The sequence below is a fragment of the Amphiura filiformis genome, chromosome 1 (assembly GCF_039555335.1).
Source record: "Amphiura filiformis chromosome 1, Afil_fr2py, whole genome shotgun sequence".
NCBI classification, from domain to species: Eukaryota; Metazoa; Echinodermata; class Ophiuroidea; order Amphilepidida; family Amphiuridae; genus Amphiura; species Amphiura filiformis.
In genome coordinates, this window is record NC_092628.1 from 60,602,735 (window position 1) to 60,623,394 (window position 20,660).

The 20,660-nt window shown below is 35.4% G+C and overlaps 1 protein-coding gene across 1 annotated transcript; it reads left to right on the plus strand.

Moving 5' to 3' along the window:
• Positions 1 to 994: 994 nt before the first annotated feature.
• Positions 995 to 13,752, plus strand: LOC140150151 (glutathione hydrolase-like YwrD proenzyme). The gene is made up of 10 exons (XM_072172158.1): positions 995 to 1,243; positions 5,292 to 5,445; positions 5,760 to 5,913; positions 7,155 to 7,338; positions 8,526 to 8,617; positions 9,463 to 9,703; positions 10,647 to 10,818; positions 11,404 to 11,563; positions 12,311 to 12,481; positions 13,021 to 13,752. Exons 1-10 carry the CDS (start codon positions 1,141 to 1,143, stop codon positions 13,360 to 13,362), a joined length of 1,773 nt encoding a protein of 590 aa, XP_072028259.1. The 5' UTR covers positions 995 to 1,140; the 3' UTR covers positions 13,363 to 13,752.
• Positions 13,753 to 20,660: the final 6,908 nt, after the last annotated feature.

A 20,660-nucleotide genomic window follows, 5' to 3' on the forward strand; every position in this document is an offset into this window, starting at 1 on the left:
GTATTTACTAGTACTCACATTATGAAAGTCCACAAGTTGCATAGCTGTTCGCATTCATGTTCATGCAAAGTCGATAATTATTGTAGGCTTTTGATCCTATTCCCGAAGTTGTTTTAGAAATTGCCAGCCGTCCATGAATGATGATCAATAATTGAAAACTAGGCTGCAATATAAAACCCCGGAAGAAATGCGAAAGTGAACTTAGCGTTGGTACATGGGTACTGGTAGTTGGTTTTCATGCATCGTCGATTGCTACAGGGTGGCTCATATTGACAATGCTGGCAGAGTTTAACAATGCTGTCAGAGTAATCAGTGCACGTCACTCTACACTGCACTGTAATCATTGGTAATGTCACTGAGCCCTGACTGAGTCCTTCACTACATGCATGCATCGACCCAGAGTAGCTCGGAGTACTCTTGCGGAATGCAGATTGTATTTTCCTCTCATCTCAGCAAATAAATGTTTGATGTTTATGCACACCCTGACCCTACACAAACAAAATACTCATAGGTAAATACATGTACGACGTACGTGCTGCTCAGTGAGCTATGAATATATATCTAGGCTCCAATCTATTATAATTAGGCCTATAGCTGCTATTGAAGTAGGCCTATCAGTTAGGCACCCAACTCTTTCTATTTGCTGTTATGTTTGCAAAGAAACATACGAAACAAATCATGTAATTTTTTATGGTGTTTATGCCATCATCCCATCATTTAAAAAATTACAAAAAATCGGCCATAAACCCTATGTGGCATAAAGTTATTAAGTTCACAAAGTTGTAAAAACTTTCCGATCGTTTATTTACATGACGATCCAATAATGAGAATAATACGACGTTACGTTTAATATTCAAAATCCATTTGATTCGTTGATTCGATGCTATGCGCCCTGCAAATCAGCTGGTTTTTTTTATTATTGTGAGGGCGCTATTCCCCATAATTGATGGATTGATTGATACTACAAGCTGTCTTTACTCATTTCAGCTGTGGATGTGGATCATGTGGTGTGTTTTTTAAGATAAAAAATTCGCCCTGTAATTGTGCCATTGACATGTTTTATATGATCGACACTTCTTGTTGATTTTCATAGGATAAGGCTGAATACCCGACCTCATGCAGACATCTTGATCTTCCAACATGTCTAATGACACTCTCTTATTTCGCTCTCGTCGTTCACCAGTACTAAGCTTACACGGGTGTGTTGCAAGTGGGCAACCAATAGCGTCCCAAGTAGGGGTTGGTAAGTACAGTGCAGTCTATGAGCGAGACTAGAATAATGAGATAATAAATAAATACACTCTGTAGTACATGAGTAAATAGCCATGAAAACTAAGAGCACACAAAACGCCATGAGCCCAGTCCTTTAAGTTCAACTATAAAATGAGCTACATGTATATCAGTTAAAAATGGACACGCCATACTTTTAGTTAAAACATCTTCATAAATGATTGTAGTCCTTGCCCCTTACTGGTACATGATCAGGCATGAATTTATACAGTTTGAGATGATTGTTTTATTTTTTGTTTTAAATACTAGCCCCAAATCGGCCAACTAGATTGGCTAAAAGGGGGTACTATTATACCCCTGGCAAATTTTGTGCCTATTTTTGCATTTTTCTCAAAAATTATAACGCATTGGTGACAAGTAAGATATGTATATTATAGGGGCAAGGACTACAACTACTGCACTGAAAATTCAGCAACTCAAGGCAAGTAGTTATTGATTTATCAATTGATCAAATAATGGTTTTCCCTCATTTTTGACTGTAACTCCAGTTTACTCCACAACTGTTGTCTGTGCTAAAATAAAAATTTCCAGTGCAGTAGTTGTAGTCCTTGCCCCTATACATATCTTACTTGTCATCAATGCTCTATAATTTTTGAGAAAAATGCAAAAATAGGCACAAATTGGACAGGGGTGTAGTACCCCCTTAATATGCCAGAGTAATTACAATATTTTTATGGCATAAAAAAATAAGCTTTCCAACTTTGGACTTTTGGATCAGAATTGCTATATATATTGAATACAGGCCTAACACATAATCAGTTCATGATATGTGACCATTGGACTCTACTTCACCTTTTTACCTTTGATTGGCATACCATGATAAAGATTAGATTACTATTACAGGGTGTGATCAGGACATACATGTACATGGATCAAAAGCAGCATTGTTCTTTGTTGTTTATTGCTGGATAGCTCTGGATGTTGCCTGTTGAAAGATTGAAAAACAGGTTTCTTTCATAATTATGTCATTTGTAAATGTTTTTTTTCTTCAATAAAACAAGTAAGGGGGCCATGACTATGTCAGTGACCACAGTCATTTTTTTTATAACCCCCTATCGCAGGCTAAATTTTTTTTATGACCCCTACCCCATCTCGGCTTGAAAATTTTTATGACCCCCCTTTCCACCCAAACAGACTTAAGACAAATTATTCACAGTTGGAACTATAAAGGCACAGAGCATGCAAACATTTTGATTGTAATTTTAAAGAATGCACATGGAGTGTGAAAACATTGAGTCAACAGCCCTTAACCCATTCTATTACCCCCATCAATGGCTTGATATGCATGTAAAAACAATATTTACACAACAAAAGGTGTTATCTGTTGAACAGTTTTGATAATTTGTGACATGATCAAGGGGAATGAGTCACATGTCGACCCTGGTCGAAAATGAGTTTTACATATATTTCTAAAGAGGACATTTAGAGCTTTCTGAAACTGAAATGTTGACACGACTTTTCTTTGCAAAGTTACATCAATTTATCAATCGCTGAAAACAATATAAAACAAAAGAATTTTAACACTTTCTTTGCCAATATCTCAAAATCAATATTAGCGACATCCGACTCATTTCCCTTGATCGTGTCACATTTGTTACTTCTCTATCAACAAAAAAAACCCTTTTTTTCCTAATATGACTACCATTTACACATAATAAAATGGTTTAAAATGTTTGAAACTTGCATATATTTTAACCATTTTTAGGCCAAATATTACCCTAAAAATAGCCCGAAATGTCCATAAACTTTTTAAATATTGTCCAAATTAACTTGGATTTCTTTGTATTATATGTAGAAACACTACAGTGTATTTATAACTGCATGAAAATGCCACATTGATACATGTATGTATTCATACACTTCAAGAATGGAAAGCATTTTTTTCATCATATCTGGCTATGAGCTCATTAATTATTCATGCACTAATTTGCATAAAATTTACATAATTATTAAACTTGTTTCTCTAAAAGCTTAAAGTCCAAGCTTGCCTATGGTATGCCACTTATTGGTTTTTACCCAACCGATAACTGCAACACAGTAGTTATTATGCCTCCACACCACTCAAATATACCACTTTTGTGGGGGTAGTATAGGGTTAATAATTTGATAACCCCTTATTTTTTGTGTAAACAATTTACAACTCCTCTAGTTTGGGTATTAAAATTCTATGATCCCCATTATATTCATGACCCCCCCCCCCATTCCACATAAAATGACAGCCCCCCTAAAACATTTGTTAAAACCTTGTGTCTTTGTTAATTTATGCATAATAAAACCGGCATTATTCATGAAGCACCTGGTTTACTGCTTTACAACTTTATTACTTAGACAGAAAAATAATTAAATATTAGAATATTTGCAAATTGAATAATATGAATTTAGTTTTTTTTTAAATGTGTCAAATATGACACTGGAATGAAACGATTGCAAGCTGTCATACAATGTTAATGACAATCGTTGTATAGAAAAAGTGTAGGGAAATTGCATTCTTAAGAATTTTACATCTTATTTTTGGTTACCATTTGACATAGACAATCACTGTGACAATCACTGTGTGTTGGGGAATGTATGATGAACAGGATTTCTTATCGAATTGAGGGCATGATCATTGTTTATATCCTTGGTTCCACCTTGGGCATTTTAATGAAGCCCTAATGCACAGAGCACTTTCTTTTTCAGAGGCATTTTACCCAATGCAATATAACTGTTACATTAGACTAGTCCTATATGATGAGTCCAGAACAAAAACGCATTGTTAAGGGATCTAGAACGAGCGTTTATGGCGTTTCGATAGTATTTTTTGTGGGACATGAGAGCACCTCAGATGTATCGAATTGCATTCTGAATACGAAGCATGTCTTTCTGATATCAAATAATTTTCATTTTTTGAAATTCACGATATAAATACAAATTTTATGACAAATTATTAAAATTTGATATTTTTCACATTTTTGATATATAACAGTCCTCGAAGTAAATTTTATAAATCTAATGATATATTCTTAAAGTGTATGTAACTGGGAGGAAAAGCCCACGATCAATTGAAAATTTTGACCTTTTATATTGAAGATATGGATTTTTTTCCCAAAAAGACCTAATTTTTTTGGTGTTTTCAATTTTCAATTGATCGTCGGCTTTTCATCCCACCTACATACACTTTAAGTATAAATCATCAGATTTATAAATTTTACTCGAGTACTGTTAAATATCAAAAATATCAATTTTAATGATTTGCCATAAAATGTGTATTACATTTAATTTCAAAAAATCAAAATTATTTGATACCAGAAGGACATTCTTCGTATTCAGAATGCAATTCGATATGTCTGATGTGCTCTAATGTCCCACAATAAATACTGTCCAAACGTTCATACCCCTTCCCTTAATGGTCTTTTAAGTGATAAAAGAAAGTGGGGAAAAATTATCAACTATAATATATTTAGACACCCATTTTTGAAAGTCCCTTGGGTGGGGGATACATGGACATGGTTCCAGCTAGGAGTTTTGTGGTCATTTTGCACAATGCAATTTATACTTTTCAAAATTGGACGATTACGGGGTCCACCTGGATGTACCCATCTAGACTAAAACTTGATATGTCTGAGTTTGTATCTAGTTTTTTCCAAGTTTGCAAATTATGAAATAGCACATGAAATAGGGGCTACAAAAATGTATCTCGTTTCACCAGATTTTCATGTCTGTACAAGGGATTCCAAAATAAATACTTTACTGACCTAAAACTAGTGAGCCCCATTGTGACACCCAGATGCTAAAAGTGATGCTGATTTCCTATGCTCTATTTAGGAGGATTTAAAAAATATTGTAAATTTGATACCATTTTAAAAACAAACAAACAATCATGTCAGATTATTAAATAAGATTTTACACTAAAATTGGGGCATAATTCCTACACCTCTTCATGTCCCTTGTGTTGGTCTACCCATTATTTCTATTACCAAGAAAAAGGTTTGTAACATTTTGCATATTATTTTATCTTCTAGAGATCTTAAAAGCAGGTGGGAATGCAGCTGATGCAGCTGTTGGTGTGGCTGCTGCCCTCAATGTAACTCAACCTTGCTCAAATGGTATAGGAGGGGATTGCTTTTGTTTGTTTTATGATGCAAAAACTAAAACAGTCAAAGGCATCAATGGAAGGTAAGAATAGGGGATGACCTGTCAAACAAAAGGAACAAGAATCACCTATTGCGCTACACTGTGTTGTACCTATTTTGCTTTTTAAAGCCTCATGAACTCTGGCTACCATAGGATACATCTCCATCATTGTACCAAGTATGAACCCTGAGGGTGCTTTTGCCTTTGACTCACTTTCAAATATTTTTTAGAAAAATCTTTGCCTGAATACCCGGTATATTTTTGCTGAAATTCCAATTATAAAAAAAAGGAACATGTTTTTTTCCAAATGACCAGGTCACTCAATCCATCATGCTTTCCATTTTTATCATCCACAGTGGAAGAGCACCTGCAAAGCTGAGTTTAGATTTACTTAAGGAAAGAGGATTTAGCAATGATAATCCAGTACCCAATGTTCATGCCCTCAACATTACTATACCTGGTGCAGCAGCAGGATTGGTAGACACATGGGAACAGTTTGGATCCAAAAAAGTAGGTATGAGATTAGTGTAATCAGCACTGGTATAAATATAATCAGTAAGATTATAAAACTAAATTCCTTTGCCAAAGTTTATGCACAATCTGGCACATAATAGAATTCATGTTCACAAATAGATAAATTTGTTGCACCCTGTTTGTTCTCATGAAATGCGGGGAAATATCTGGGTCTGGAATCTGGCACCAGGTCGTATATTCAGTCTGGCATATCTAGGTCTAGCACCAGACAGTATATACTTTCCCATATTTTATGAACAAACTGGGGTATTAACTAATACCAATGTTCATGCCCTCAACTTTATCTTTATATATAGTACCGTATTCGTTCCAATAAGCGCCCATGCCCCAATAAGCGCCCACCCAGCGACTTTGCAACAAACACAATATGAAATTATTAACCGCCCATCCAATGTTGTCAAAATACTTCCAGTAAGCTTACCTGTCGAGTGATTTTACATGCATGCATGAGGGAAATTGAGCATCAAAAGTATCCAAAATGTTCACCAAAATTAAATTATGACGCTATTTCATAGTGTGCAGATGTATAGATATTAAAAATACTTCACAATAACCACCTGCAAATGCCTTTAAAAGGCCAAGTTTGAGCTAATTCTGTCTCAAATTCGTATTTTTTGCCGGCGCGGAAGCGGCAATCTTTATAGTGCGCCCTCAAAAATTTTTTGTCAATATAATATTAAATTAAGACACATGAGGGCGCACTAACTGAGAGTAACTAAATACTTTCAGGCGATGACTTAAAACCAGGAAAAAATAAGCGCCCACCCAAAATGACTTTGTTAAGCGCCCTGGGCGCTTATTGGAACGAATACGGTACCTATAATATGTGGTGTAGCAGCAGGATTTTAAGACACACAATAACACTTTGGCAAAAAAGTAAAATATGAGATAAGTTGTTATAATGCAGTTCCCAATTGTCATGCCCACAACATTACTATACCTGGTGTAACCTTAGGACTGGTAGACTCAGGAACAATTTGGATTTTTATCATTGGCCACAATATTTAGGGTTTTTTTCTATGATATGAAGGAGCATGCAGTGTTATTCAAATATACACCTATTGGAAATGGTGCATATGTCACGGCCAACAGAGCAGGTACCTCACATAGTAACCTGTCACAAAGATGTTTTTTAAATGTTATTATATATCAATGATCATTGTCACTTTGAAATATGTTCTTTTGAGTATAATCCACATATTTTTGTTCATCTACAGGTCACGTTGGAGCAAGTTTTAGAACCAGCTATAAAATTAGCTGAAACAGGTTATCCAGTCCATGAGATAGCTGCAGCAGAGTGGCAAAGTGGCAGCCATGTTGATATTGCAGAAGGTGGTAGCCCAGTGCATAATCTGGCAGACTTTGACTGGCCTTTGGGGACTACTTTACTGACTCATCCAGGTGGGTAGATCAGCAGGCAGTTAACTCCTCACTGAAAATGTAGCTGTGGTGGTGCCCCTTATCACACCCATCCTCACCACCACTAAAAGGCAAAGTTCATTTGTTACATCGCAACCTAATAGTACCAAAATGTAATCTTCGGATGGAACAAATGTTTGATATGTATTGTGTCTCATAAAAGGGTAGGTGGCTTTGGATGCTCTAACCCACTACTTCCCTCCTCTCAGGTTTAGAAGTGTGCCAAATGAAGCATTTCTCCCCAAATTTGTCCAATTTTGGGTCAGAAATTCCTCAAATTGACTAATTGTAATACATCATTGCAAATTTGTGTGCGCCAAATATCATTTTGACTGGGCCAAAATTGCGACATACAGCCTCTGAGTAAACACTGGGCAGACAACATTCCAAATTAGACTATAATGGGCACAATTTAGCCACTCTGCTCAGACCCTGAGATTGAGGTTTCTGGGCACGCCCCTGTTCTTAATACAATATTCTGGTAAAGGTTTATTTCAAAACATTTTTCAAAATTTATTTTTTTCACAGGTTGAAAGAATGTTGCTTCTTTTTTCTTCCTAAAACTGATTGAATACATTTATTTAAGCAACCTTTTCCATTAAGTTGCAAGATCTTGTTAGTACTTCTTAATTGGCTATGGCCATTGCACTTAGCTATGACTCTGTATAGCTGGTTTAAAAGAATTAACATAAGGTTTTCCAAATAATGAAACTCCCAGTGAAACTGGTTATGGTTAAATATAAATATATTACCATATTTGTTCCATTAACAGCCCATGCCCCTATAAGCGCCCACCCAGCAACATTACTCCATGTGATCTTCTATCATTATGTGTATGATTCAACCATTTACATATGTATCAAACCAGCTATACATAAAATCCATATTTTGGGCCATTTTTTACATGCAATTACTATATAAACAATATACAAAATATGTGCCCACCGAAAATGACTTTGTTAAGCACCCTGGGCAGTTAATGGAATGAATATGATACAAGTAATGTCATTATATAAAATGAGCCATGGTCAGCAAGTTCAGCTCCACTTTAATAATAAAGGCATATATGTGTCCATATCCATATGTGCTACATTTTTTGCTGATAATTCCATTACAGTGTTTTATGCCACATGTTCTCTTAGTTCAAGTGTATTCATTGATTTTTGCAGGTAACCCACATGGTAAAGCCTTTCTTATTGATGGAAGAGCCCCTAAGCATGGAGAGGTTATCAAGTTACCATTGCTGGCTCAAACATACAGGGTAAGGCAAATCTGGATACAAAAATAAAAAGTTGTTTCACTCTGTTCAAGTTCTTATAGTTTGCGTATCACATAAATGAAATGTTGTATGTTAAAATATACCAGCCTATGATCAACAGCACCTAAGAGGGCTGCTGCCCTTTTTATTTATATTTAGTTTGATTCAGTGCACATTGACTTTGTTGGTCACTGTTTTCTAGCTTATTTGATTTATTGTATAATAAGTCTTGTTCGGGTGTCATATATTTTGTAGGGTTTAGCTTCTGTCTGTCTTGGAAATGGTAATTGCTTGCTGTTGAACTTTATAAGCTTTTATATACTACTGTTCCCACATTTGCTGCTTGTTTTGCACCTGTTTTTTCCAAGTTAGTTAATAGTTGGTCCTATTTGCATTTGATTGGAATATCCCCTTATCAAGTTGGTATACCGTGCTCATTCTTTTTGTTTCTATATGATGACAGGATAGGATAGGATAGAATAGGAAGCTTTATTTCACCACAGAGGCTCAAATCAACAAAGCTGTTCTTCCTTGGGGCCATTGACATAATACAACATACAAAACATTAAAAAACTAAGTGCAAGTGAATTTAACCAGACACACTAGAGGTGGACTTTGTCTTCAGTACATTCTTGTTTACATTCTATGCATAAACATTTGTAAAATTAACATTTCCAAGAATCCATTTATTATTTGTGGGATGTTGCCCAACTATTATATTACACAGGTGACAGGTTCAATAGGTGCATCATTTCTAGATTCTGTGCTACCAGTCTTTATTGGATTATGTACTGTGTTGTTGTCATTGGCATGTTCATTATAATCATTATAATTTTGTATGATTTCAGGAGCTGGCTACTCATGGTAAAAAGAGTTTCTATGAAGGCCGCCGAGCCCAGGCTATTGTAGATATAGTGCAAGCCAATGGAGGGGTAATAACACTTGAAGATCTCAAACAACACACCTCTACAATGGTAGAACCCATAAGTGTTTCCTATAAAGGTGTACGTCTATGGGAGATACCACCCAACGGACAAGGGATTACAGCATTAATAGCACTCAACATACTGGATGAGATGGATTTGAAAGGTGGGTAACATCATGCCTTGGTACTTTACCTTCAATACTATGATAATTGAATACCTGAGTGGAAGAAGGGCCCAACGCCATCAAAACTGTTTTTGAGATATTTAGAAAAAACTTAATATTTGGAACAGTTTTATAGACAGAATGTGTTCATCTTCAGGAGACCTTTAACACATGAACATACTGTATTATATACATTCAAAATTTTATGATGTTTCCATGGCAAGGGTACAGGTCTTAATGCGAACTGGAGTTGGGCCCTTCTTCCACTAATATACTGCAAGTGCCCATTCCGTAAGCAGATGTGTTATAGCTACAGAAATTTGGAAATTTTCCATTAATTGCAGAAGTAGTAGCATGTAATATGTTATCAAGAAAGTTTATTGCAGTGAAAAGCAGATTTCATGCATGAACAAAATTCCTCTTTAACCCAATATTTGTGGAAGAAAGGCCCAAATCCATGGAGTTGGGCCTTTCTTCCATGAAAACCATGATTAAGTGTACTTGAAAGACTATTTAGAGAGTGGATTTTGGCTCATATTTCACACACAAGGAAGAACAGTATGCTGGCAATAAAATGCTGGGGGTAACGCATTTTAGTAAAAAAAGCAATTGTAGTTGGGCCTTTCTTCCACTCAGGTATTCATTATTGTGAACATTATAAAAAGTTGCTGGTACAGTCCATCATGCCAAATCTACAAGGCCTTGCCACACTTCACATATTATTGTTTACATCACAGTGACCCAAGATGTGGGTGTGGTTGATCTGTTTTGCTTGGAATAAAACTTGTGATCTATCCATCATCTGCCACAGGTTTATTTGATAGTTTGGTATCTTTCATTGGTAAAACAACATAAATCTATCAGGCTTACATAGAAAAAGTAGAATTGTCAACAAAATGACCAAAAATTGTAATAAAATAATAATTTTTTTTCTTCTCTGCAGGCATGGAGCATAATAGTCCTCAATATCTTCATCATCTGATAGAAGCTTTCCGTTTAAGCTTTACTGATGCCTTACAATACTGTGCTGATCCAGAGAAGGCAAATGTTCCTATTGAAGAACTCCTTTCTAAACGCTATGCTGCTAAAAGAAGACAACTAATTAAAAGTGACAGGTGGGTAGCCTTTCTTCCTCTTCCACCTTTTCACCTTCCCCTCTGTACCTCTAGTTACAAATATAGTTAAGACTCCGAGCTAATGTCATCAGATTCTAAACATCAGATGCAGATTTCATTGTATCTAGTTAGGCATACAAAATCCACCATAATAGGTGAAATGTGCTGATAATCAAGGCAAATATACACAAAGATGACAGATGGAAATTGTCTTGTGCTTTTACCAGCAGGATCATCAGTTGATTGCCACCTGTCTTGGGGAGTATTTCTCATAATCAAATTGAGACACCACCTCTAGCTGATGAGCTACTTTGTGGTAAAGTGGATGGGTGGATGTACGGCAGACTCGCATCAGTTTCAGGCAGTCATGTTTTATGTTGTCACAAAATGTCAATAAAGTGGTTTAGAGAGGGGTGCCTTTTCAAATATTTCCAAAAATGTAGAACAATGTGCCAATTGTTCATATTTTAAAGCAAAATTGTCAACAACAAAAATATTTGCAAATTTATTTTCATTTGAACAGAACCATCTGAAAGTTGAGATCACTTGACAAATGGATAAAGATAACATTTCTTCTTATTACAGGTCTATGCCAGATTGTTCCCATGGTGACCCAGCAGACGACGGAGATACTGTGTATTTCAGCATTGTGGATGAAGAAGGTAATGCATGCTCCTACATCTGTAGTAACTATCAAATGTTTGGTACTGGTTTAGTGCCTGACGGATGCGGATTCACATTACAGGTAGGTTCAGTATTTTCAATATTGCTGTAAACGAAATGATTTGGATCGTGCATTCTTTTAAAGAACAAACATAAATTTTAACAGTATAAAAAGAGTTAACATTTGTTATGTGTATGCATGAAGAGTGAAAGTATGTGGAATTTTGATCATTTCAAATAGTATGTAGGATAATCATGCTAAATGGGAGGATTATCTTGCTTAGCATAATAAGCATGTTTTAATTTCAGACAGAGAATTACTAAAGAAATGAGGAATGTGAAATTTGAAGGTGCCCAAAGAGGTGCCTATGGCACTTTTTATTGTATCCTGAACAGTGCATACGATTTTTATTTAAATGCAAAACTATAACACTATGCAACTGTTATTTATTATGCTTGTTACAATTTATTACATCTCCAGGAAGTGATGTTAAGAGTCATCGGTACCAAATCGGGCACCGATAGTTTTATAGAACCAAATTCAATGCGGTGCCTAAATAAATTGCATTAAGATTAGATTATCTGTGTTCTGAACTTCTGGTGATCTTGACTATGTAACTCAAGCATAATTTTATGTGCAACACCAGTACATGCAGGCTAGCCATATCCTAATGTGAATGCAAAACTTGTCAACCAGACATCTTGTCAAGATCGTTCACCAGCCAATCAGTAATTATATGCAACACATTGCCTACTGCATGCCACGCTCTGTGCACTGATTTGAGAACAAGCATATTTACCTACTGATATATTTTGACACATTTTGCAGAATAGAGGTCATGGGTTTTCAAAAGATCCAAATCATTTGAATGTGGTTGCTCCAAATAAGCGTCCCTTTCACACAATCATTCCTGCCATGGTAACGGATGATAAGACAGGAGAATTACTGGCTAGTTATGGAGTAATGGGAGCGTTTATGCAACCTCAAGGACATGTTCAGGTAAGAGTTAGAGCAGACCCACACACATATAACCCTTCCCTTCACACACACCCCCACCCCCACACACACACTCACATCCCACATCCCTACCCAAACTGTGTCAACTGGAGATATGCATTGTTTAGTACCCTGTCATGATGCACACAATACATACATTTTATAATGGCAAAATGAATCAAAGCATGTTATGTGCAGTATTTGACCATATAAAGAAAATGACCCCAAAAAAGTGAATCCTGATACTGACTTAATTCAGGTAAATGGAACTCAAATTTAGTCTTATTTGAATGGTTTTCCTAATGCTTGCCAATGGACATCAGTTCACCTACCACATTGCATCCACCTATACTTCATCTGAAAGCTGAGTGAGAATAAAGTTTTGTAGATTTTGTAGCTGAGAGAGAGAAATTGACATGCCATTTCTTCTGAAATATTAAACGGTCATTTGTGTTGTCCAAAATAATTTCAAAAGTAAACATAACATGCATCTATAAACTGATTCAAAGCAACAAATTTTCATTATGATTTCCCCACTGCAGGTTTTACTTAACATGGTTGAATTTGGTATGGATCCTCAGCGAGCTCTGGATGCACCTCGTATCAGAGTACAAGTCACCCAAGATGGCTGCCTGGATGTCGCAAGAGTAGAGGACGGTATCCCAGAGGAAGCCATCAAAGAACTACAGGTCATGGGTCATGATGTTTTTGGACCAATCAAAGGTCATCACAGGTGGATGTACCAATTTGGTAGGGGTCATGTTATTACTGTAGGTAACTGGTGGGATAAGTGGGAAGGAAGATTGAAACAAGAAACAGGGACAAAAGTATTATGGGCAGGATCAGATCCAAGGGGGGATGGTATTGCCATGGCTCAAATCTGATCTGGCTCACAAAATTACCTGTGCCTTATTTCTCTTGAGTTTTTGCTATTTCCATTCATTGATTTTACCAAGAATTGACTGCATCAGCATCCACATAAGGTATCACATATACTGGGGATTGTAGTTTGGAGCTTATAAAAATGCAAAACAATTCTTCACAGTATACAAATATTGGCTGCTACGGGGGGCATGGTTGAAATTATAGGCCTGCATGAATTAGTATGAATATTATGTGATGTGATGTGGTATCTACCAATGGAAATGACAGGTATAATAATATGCATTATATAAAAGTAATTATATATACTGTATATATACATTCCTGTCATTTGATCAGTTAAAAGTTGGGGCATTGTTTAAACTATTTTAGAGAATTTCGTCAAAATGAACTATGCCTGAGGCCATTGGCGTACGCAGGGGGGGTGTTACGGGTGTGAAACACCCCCCTTGGTTCTGTCCAAAAAAATAAAAATGGGGGAGAAAAGGCAAAGAAAGAGAGAGGGAGAGAGAGAGAGGGGAGGGAGAGAGAGGGGGAAGAGGAGAGGAGGGAGAAGAGCAAGGCACAGGGGACATATTATCATAATTATCATAGGCCTATAGATGCCTTAACTATACCCGCACAGATTTTTCTCACCCCTATACCCGGCATTGACCGGTAACGTACGTAAATGTGTCGATACATGTTAACACCCCACCCTCACATCATCACACCCCACACCCTACCCCTACCCCCGGCAACGTAGGCCTACAAGGTTTTAATTGTGCAAATTGAGTTCGGGCCCTTTTTTCTGTTTGAAGCAATGATTAAAAATAGTGTAAAAATTTATCACCAAATGGCTTCAATCGGACCTTCATTTTGCAAATTTTTCCAACTTCTGCAGGAGGGGAAAACTCTTGTTCATGAAAGGCTTCATTGACCACTATTTTATCCAATTTCGGCTTTTTCAAACTAACATTTTACACACTAATAGTGCCAAAATGGTCCACCAAATCGCTTCAATTAGGTCTTCATTTTGCAAAAGTTTCTTAATGTGCCCCCCCCACTCAGACAACCCCTGCGTATTGTGGATAAACAAGTAGCCATTTTTGTTTCTACTTTTGACATTTACCAATTTGTGTTCAACACAATTCAATTTATAGGCCTACAACTGTAGGGAAAACTTGTTCACAAAAGGCTTCATGGGCCGTCATTTCACAAATTTTCGGCTTTTTCAAACTAACATTTTACACGCTAATAGTGCCAAAATAGTCCACCAATTCGCTTGAATTAGGTTTTCATTTTGCAAAAGTTTCTTAATTCTGAGGGGGGCACATCCCCCTCAGACTCCCCCCTGCGTCGCGCAGGCGCGACGGGATGACCGCTACGCGGCCATTTCTTTATTTTACTATTTTTATCATCACACCCCCCTTGACAAATTCCTGCGTACGCGCATGCCTGAGGCATTGAAACAAACTATTACCCTCACAATCTCAACATATCTCCAAAGTCCATGTACAATGGAAGGTAGGTCCTACCCCATAGAAATCAATAATAAAATAGATGAACTTTCTTCATGTTAGGGAACTGAAGGCACTGTATGTGTCTAAGAAAGCAAGCAAACATGTAAACTAGTAGTTTTACCTAGTTCAAGACTTGGTAAAAAAAGAAAGGCTATAGAAAATGCAACATGTATGTATAAATAGGGCCCTGGGAAACACTTTCAAATTGCATGCTTTGTCAGGCCTGTATTATGATTGCAAAATAGATTCTTTTAACATAACACACGATCTGGTCCATGGGGGCCAAAGGAGACATTTTTGAAAATTGAGTTACTGCAATTATTACATTATACATACAATACAATAGTCTATCATTTACTGAAAACACCAAAGGTCTAGCATACTTGGTTCTAAAGTTATGAAGTTTTTTGATGTCTATTTTCTTATTTTATTGTTTTTCGGTATTCGGTAGGCCTAAAGTATATAAAACAAAAATTTGACTGCTTTATATTTGGGGTATTGTTAAAATCATAGGCCTTTTATTATATTTTAACCATGCTATGACATATAAATATCATGAACATACTTTTTTAAAACGTTATTGTAAAATATTTTGGGCAAACATTTTTGCAAAACATTTTGCCAATAACTAAATAACATTCTGTTAGAATGTTTTTTATCACATTTTCTAATATGTTTTATGAATGTTATTAAAATGTTTTTATAACCTTTTTATATAACCCACCATTTCTCTAAAATGTGTGTTTGCTGGGTTTAACAGCAAAATTTTGTTTAATAATAGACCAAAAATAATATAAAATTGCAAATGTTTGTGCTTTGCTTGCTCTAATCCCAGTTTGAGTCATTTTCTAACAGGTCAGGGAAGACCTTTAGTACAGCTACTAGGCTCCCAAACTGGGAAGCATTGTATATTCAATATTCATTAACAAAAAACTTGCATCTTTATATCTTGATGCTTTTGCTCAAAAAGTTATCAGCAACAGCATAACAACATTAGCTGTAATTGTGGTATTCAGATATATATTTTCTGAAATAGGTTAGTGTCTACCATACAAATCGTGCAATTTTAACTGAAAAATTATATTTTTGAATGAAATGTTTTTAATTGAAACAAATAATCTTTGTAACTTGATTAAAGTAAATTTAGATCTAGATGTAACAGCAGAATATACCAGTTTATGTATTCTCTAATACTGAAGAACAAAATCTGTATACAATAATTGTTTGTGTACATGTGTGTTATTCATCACCAGCTAATAAATGTTTTATAGCTTTTTTAATTTGACACTTTACAAATCAAAACATTGAAGTCCTATGAACCCGGGCTATGAACAAAACTAGTTTTGTTAGAAGTGTCCATTATCAGTCCAAGAGAACGCCAAATATGGATCAGGAGTATTACATAATAATACCCTGCTATGACAATAGCTGCACTAGGTTAATCGTATAATCTCCTTATGTGGTTAGCATGGCTGGGCCAGGAAATCCACAAGGTCAGCCAATGTATGTACATGTATTCGGTACATGTGCCATATCTTTTACAATGGGTGATAAATTTCTGGTTTGTTTTATTTCAAAAACGCAACAGTCGATATTCTAAAGCTTGGTCCAAATCCAAGAGAAGAACCAACTCTAGTAATTTATGTGGTTTCAAATTATATCGGCCGTTGCCTTTTTGATAGAAATGGTGTTTGTTGATGTGCACAGTTTCCCATTAGATCATAACATGCTGTTGTACATCCAAGGTCAAAGGTCTTTTAATCCATATTTGGCGTTGTTCTGGGACTGATTATATCATGTCTTTTTCTTTGTATTAACAAAACAAAAGTTTGTAAGACTGAATGTGCCATTCATCACTAAAAACATATAGGCCTAGGTGAATGTGTAAATTTCTAACACCCAGTCACCAAATGAAACTGAATGACACACACTCTCCAGTGTCTTAATTGTGTAGTTGCTGCTTAAATTTCTAAGACCCAGTCATCAAATGAAACTGAAGGACACATACTATCCAGTGCCTTAATTGTGTAGTTGCTGCTTCCATAGTTCTTGACTATTCTAAATGAATCTACAGTCATGTGCCTTATGGATCAAAAGTCAGCTTTTATTAAAATTTGTATGTTTTTTTTACAATGTGATGTAATTTTCATCTCAAGGTCATGGTTAAAATTGTGTTCATTGTGGACTACATTATTTTTAAGGCAATTTAGGACTATAAACTACCTTAAAGGGCAGGTCTATTGCTCGGACAACATCATATCATTGGCAAGCTAATATTATGAGGACAATGAAAATGACTCCTTTTTTGAGAAAATAAGACGTTTAAAATTGATATTCGGCAAAAAAACAACTTAAGCGGCAAGTTCATGAAATGAGATGTGCCCGCTGTGAGAAAAGGGACTATAAACTCTCAATGGACAGAACGTATTGTTGTTCACAGAAAAAAATTCCAAATTTAGTATTACAATTTTAATGGTTTTTAAACATATGGATAAAATCATCCGCTTCTTTTTTTTATATATTAGACAATTGTGATATTACAATTCATATGTATATCAATATCATGAGAAATATTAGGCCTAAAAAATAAATACATAATTTGAGCTTAGAATTTCATCTGAGACTAGCATATAAACTGTGTTAAGTCCACAAACTCATGTATCTGATTTCCCTGTATATTGCAATGCTATAGTTTCAGTTGGATGAAATATTACAAAGCAAACACATAGTAACAATACTGTGTGAGTTTTGTTCCTGAAATGAGAACAATAGTGTGGTTATGGTAAGTGATAGTACAACTCATTGTTGCTAATGTCAAACTGATTGTGATTGTATGATTGTGATTGTATGATGAGAGCATGATAAAGTGCCCGCTTCATTTACCTACGTCATCAGCCAAACGGGGGGAGAACACGTACAAGGCTGAACTTTACCCACACAATTTCTCCTTTTTCAGGAGAAATATGCACAAAAAAATTGCAACAAGTGTCAACTTGTAATGTAATAATTATTCTCTTCGAATAGAGATAAACTTGTTTTTGCAATAGACCTGCCCTTTAAAAGGAAGTTTATAGTCCTAATATTATTATATTTGTAGGCACATGCCTACAAAAGAAGATAACATTGATTACAAAAATTACCATATTGGTAAGTTACATTGTGGTACAAAAAGCTACAAAATAGGGGTAAATGAGAACAGGGTTCCTGCTTTGAAAGGGTTTTTGTCTATAACCTATTGGTTTGCTTGCAGATAAATAAAGACCCAAATTAGATAACCAGTGTTTTGATTGATTTTCACATCTGTTCAGAAAGCTTAAAGGTGCCAAAGTCAACCATTTCAAACTTGGTCAAATTTCCTTAAGCAATATATCAGTATAGGAACTGAATAGAATGGGAGAGGTAAGATTTACCAGCAGGTTGAGGGTAGGCTACATTCGTTGGCCGTCCATGGCTAATGATATTGTGTATAAGAATTTGAACTGAAAAAGTAGTATCAGATGAGCATTCAATTATGTTGTGAAGTTAACAATTATGTTGTGAAGTTATCAACATATCGATAGAAAGTAATTTGTATGTAATGGTATGTTCACAATTACTGCTATTGGAAAAATTAATGAAAAGAAAGTATAATGCAAACAAAGATTTGAATATAGACCATAAATATTTCATTTTATAGAGTATTGTCAACTATATAGCAAAATGAAGTATGTTCAGCAATGTGAAGTGATTCATATTTTTTATATCATTTAGTTAATTGATTTCATAACAAAGAGTGAAACAATTTCTTTGTTGTTTAGCTAATTGGCATCATTTATGTTGCATATTATTTTTTTAAACATTCAAGAAGGAAGAAAAGGAAAATTCGTGCGTTCTTGAGCTGATTCGTCCATATAGCCCATTGTTTTTATCTAACAATCCAGCAAATATGCTGTAAAATGATATCATATCGATAGAAGTAACAACTGGTTCACTCTTCTTAGGCTTATATAAGAGTAAACTGTCAAAATCTAAAACCACGAGTGTTTTAATAATGGTACGAGAAAGAAGACATTTCAGAATTAGCAATTCACAAAATATTTAAAACTCCTAATAATTATAATGATTATGGTAGTACAAATATTTTGTTCGTATTTTGAAATGTATATCATCTCACATGCGCTGTATGCCAAACTTAGAGCAAACTGTACATTTAACAAAATATTGATGAATGGGTGACATTAATATCACAATTTTTATTAATTATGTGTCATATTGAATTAGTTTGTAAAAAAAACATGTATCCGTGTGATTTGCTGGCATCAAGGTTTTGCACTTAAAAAACTCTTGGATATTTAATTTTTGAATTCTGCAAGCATTTTATATTCGTAAATCTGGTAATCTTTCACTGCTTAGGCACCAAACCTTTCTAAATGAATTGATAATTTTATGCAGTTCTGTTGATTTAAAACGCGTTAATATGTTGTTATATCCTTTTAGAACAGTCCTTGGTGGTTGTTGTTTCTAAGTACTAAAGCGTTAATAAAATCACACAGTTGACGTCACGATTGCTATTTGCTGTCAAACCGGGACACGTGATGACTAATTGGAACAACTCTACTTTATTCATGGATTTTCCTTCTCCTGAAACGCACAAATAAACTACAATTTCAAATAAATCTTGTGTAATCTATGTATATTTATTCCGATCGGACCGGGCGGTGTCTCCCTTTTATGACAAGCGCCAATTATATGTTGCTTTTTAAATAAATCAAGTGCATGTATTGATTTGCCCAGATGATATATAGTGTCCTTTTCCGAAGAAAACACAGTCGTTGTAAATAATGGTTCAACTTGATTTTTATGCCGGCAGCTTTATATATCACAGTAGACCTATAGATACGTGTATATATTTTTTGCGTTTGACAGACAATATCGTGAATCCTCCTGAAACATAAGAACGCTGTATATCATGAAAATATAAAGGAATAAACCACGCCCTGTATGTTTAGGGTCTCTGTAACACTTTTTAAACAATGCTAGACGTTTAATTTTTAATTAACACATTAAAGGTATAAATGACACCTAAACATCAAAGTTAACACATAAACACAAAGAGTAAACACGTGAGCATTATTTAGATTCTAAACATTTAACGTGTTTACTTTCATATTGTTCGGGAAATGCATAATGTGTTTACTTTGTAAACATTTGGTGTGTTTACCTAAACAATTTGAAAGTAAAGATGTTAAATGTTTCGAATCTAAATCTCATCATTACTCTTGGTATGTATGTGTTTACTTTGGTGTTTATGTCATGATGTGTGTACGTGTCCTGTACCGTTACTGTGTAATTGAAAAATTAAACGCATATCATAGTAGCGGTGGGTAAAAAGTGTTACAGAAACCCAAAACACTTGGATTTACAGTGTGAGGAGTATTATCCGGGTGCATCCCCTATGGCGTGGATAGGGGTGTTTCTGTATGTTTTAGTCAGCGTGTATGTGTCCGGGGGTATCAAGACCCCAATACATTAAACAAAAGCAAAGTACGTAACAATTAACCAAACAATATTATGTATAATTCCATTTGTTTCACAATTTTTAACATTTTTTCAGCCCCAAAGGCCTCTCCCATATACACGCATGGGAACCGCCCCTGCCGACACACCCCACCCGCATATTGCTGCACTCACAGTAGGCCGTTTCCGTGATCTTGTCCAAACATTCTTGTCAACTCTTTATTGTAACTTAGTATGAAATGTCGTGACCTACAACTCATGTAAAATATGAAATGTATTTAAAAGACTTTTACAAAAAATGT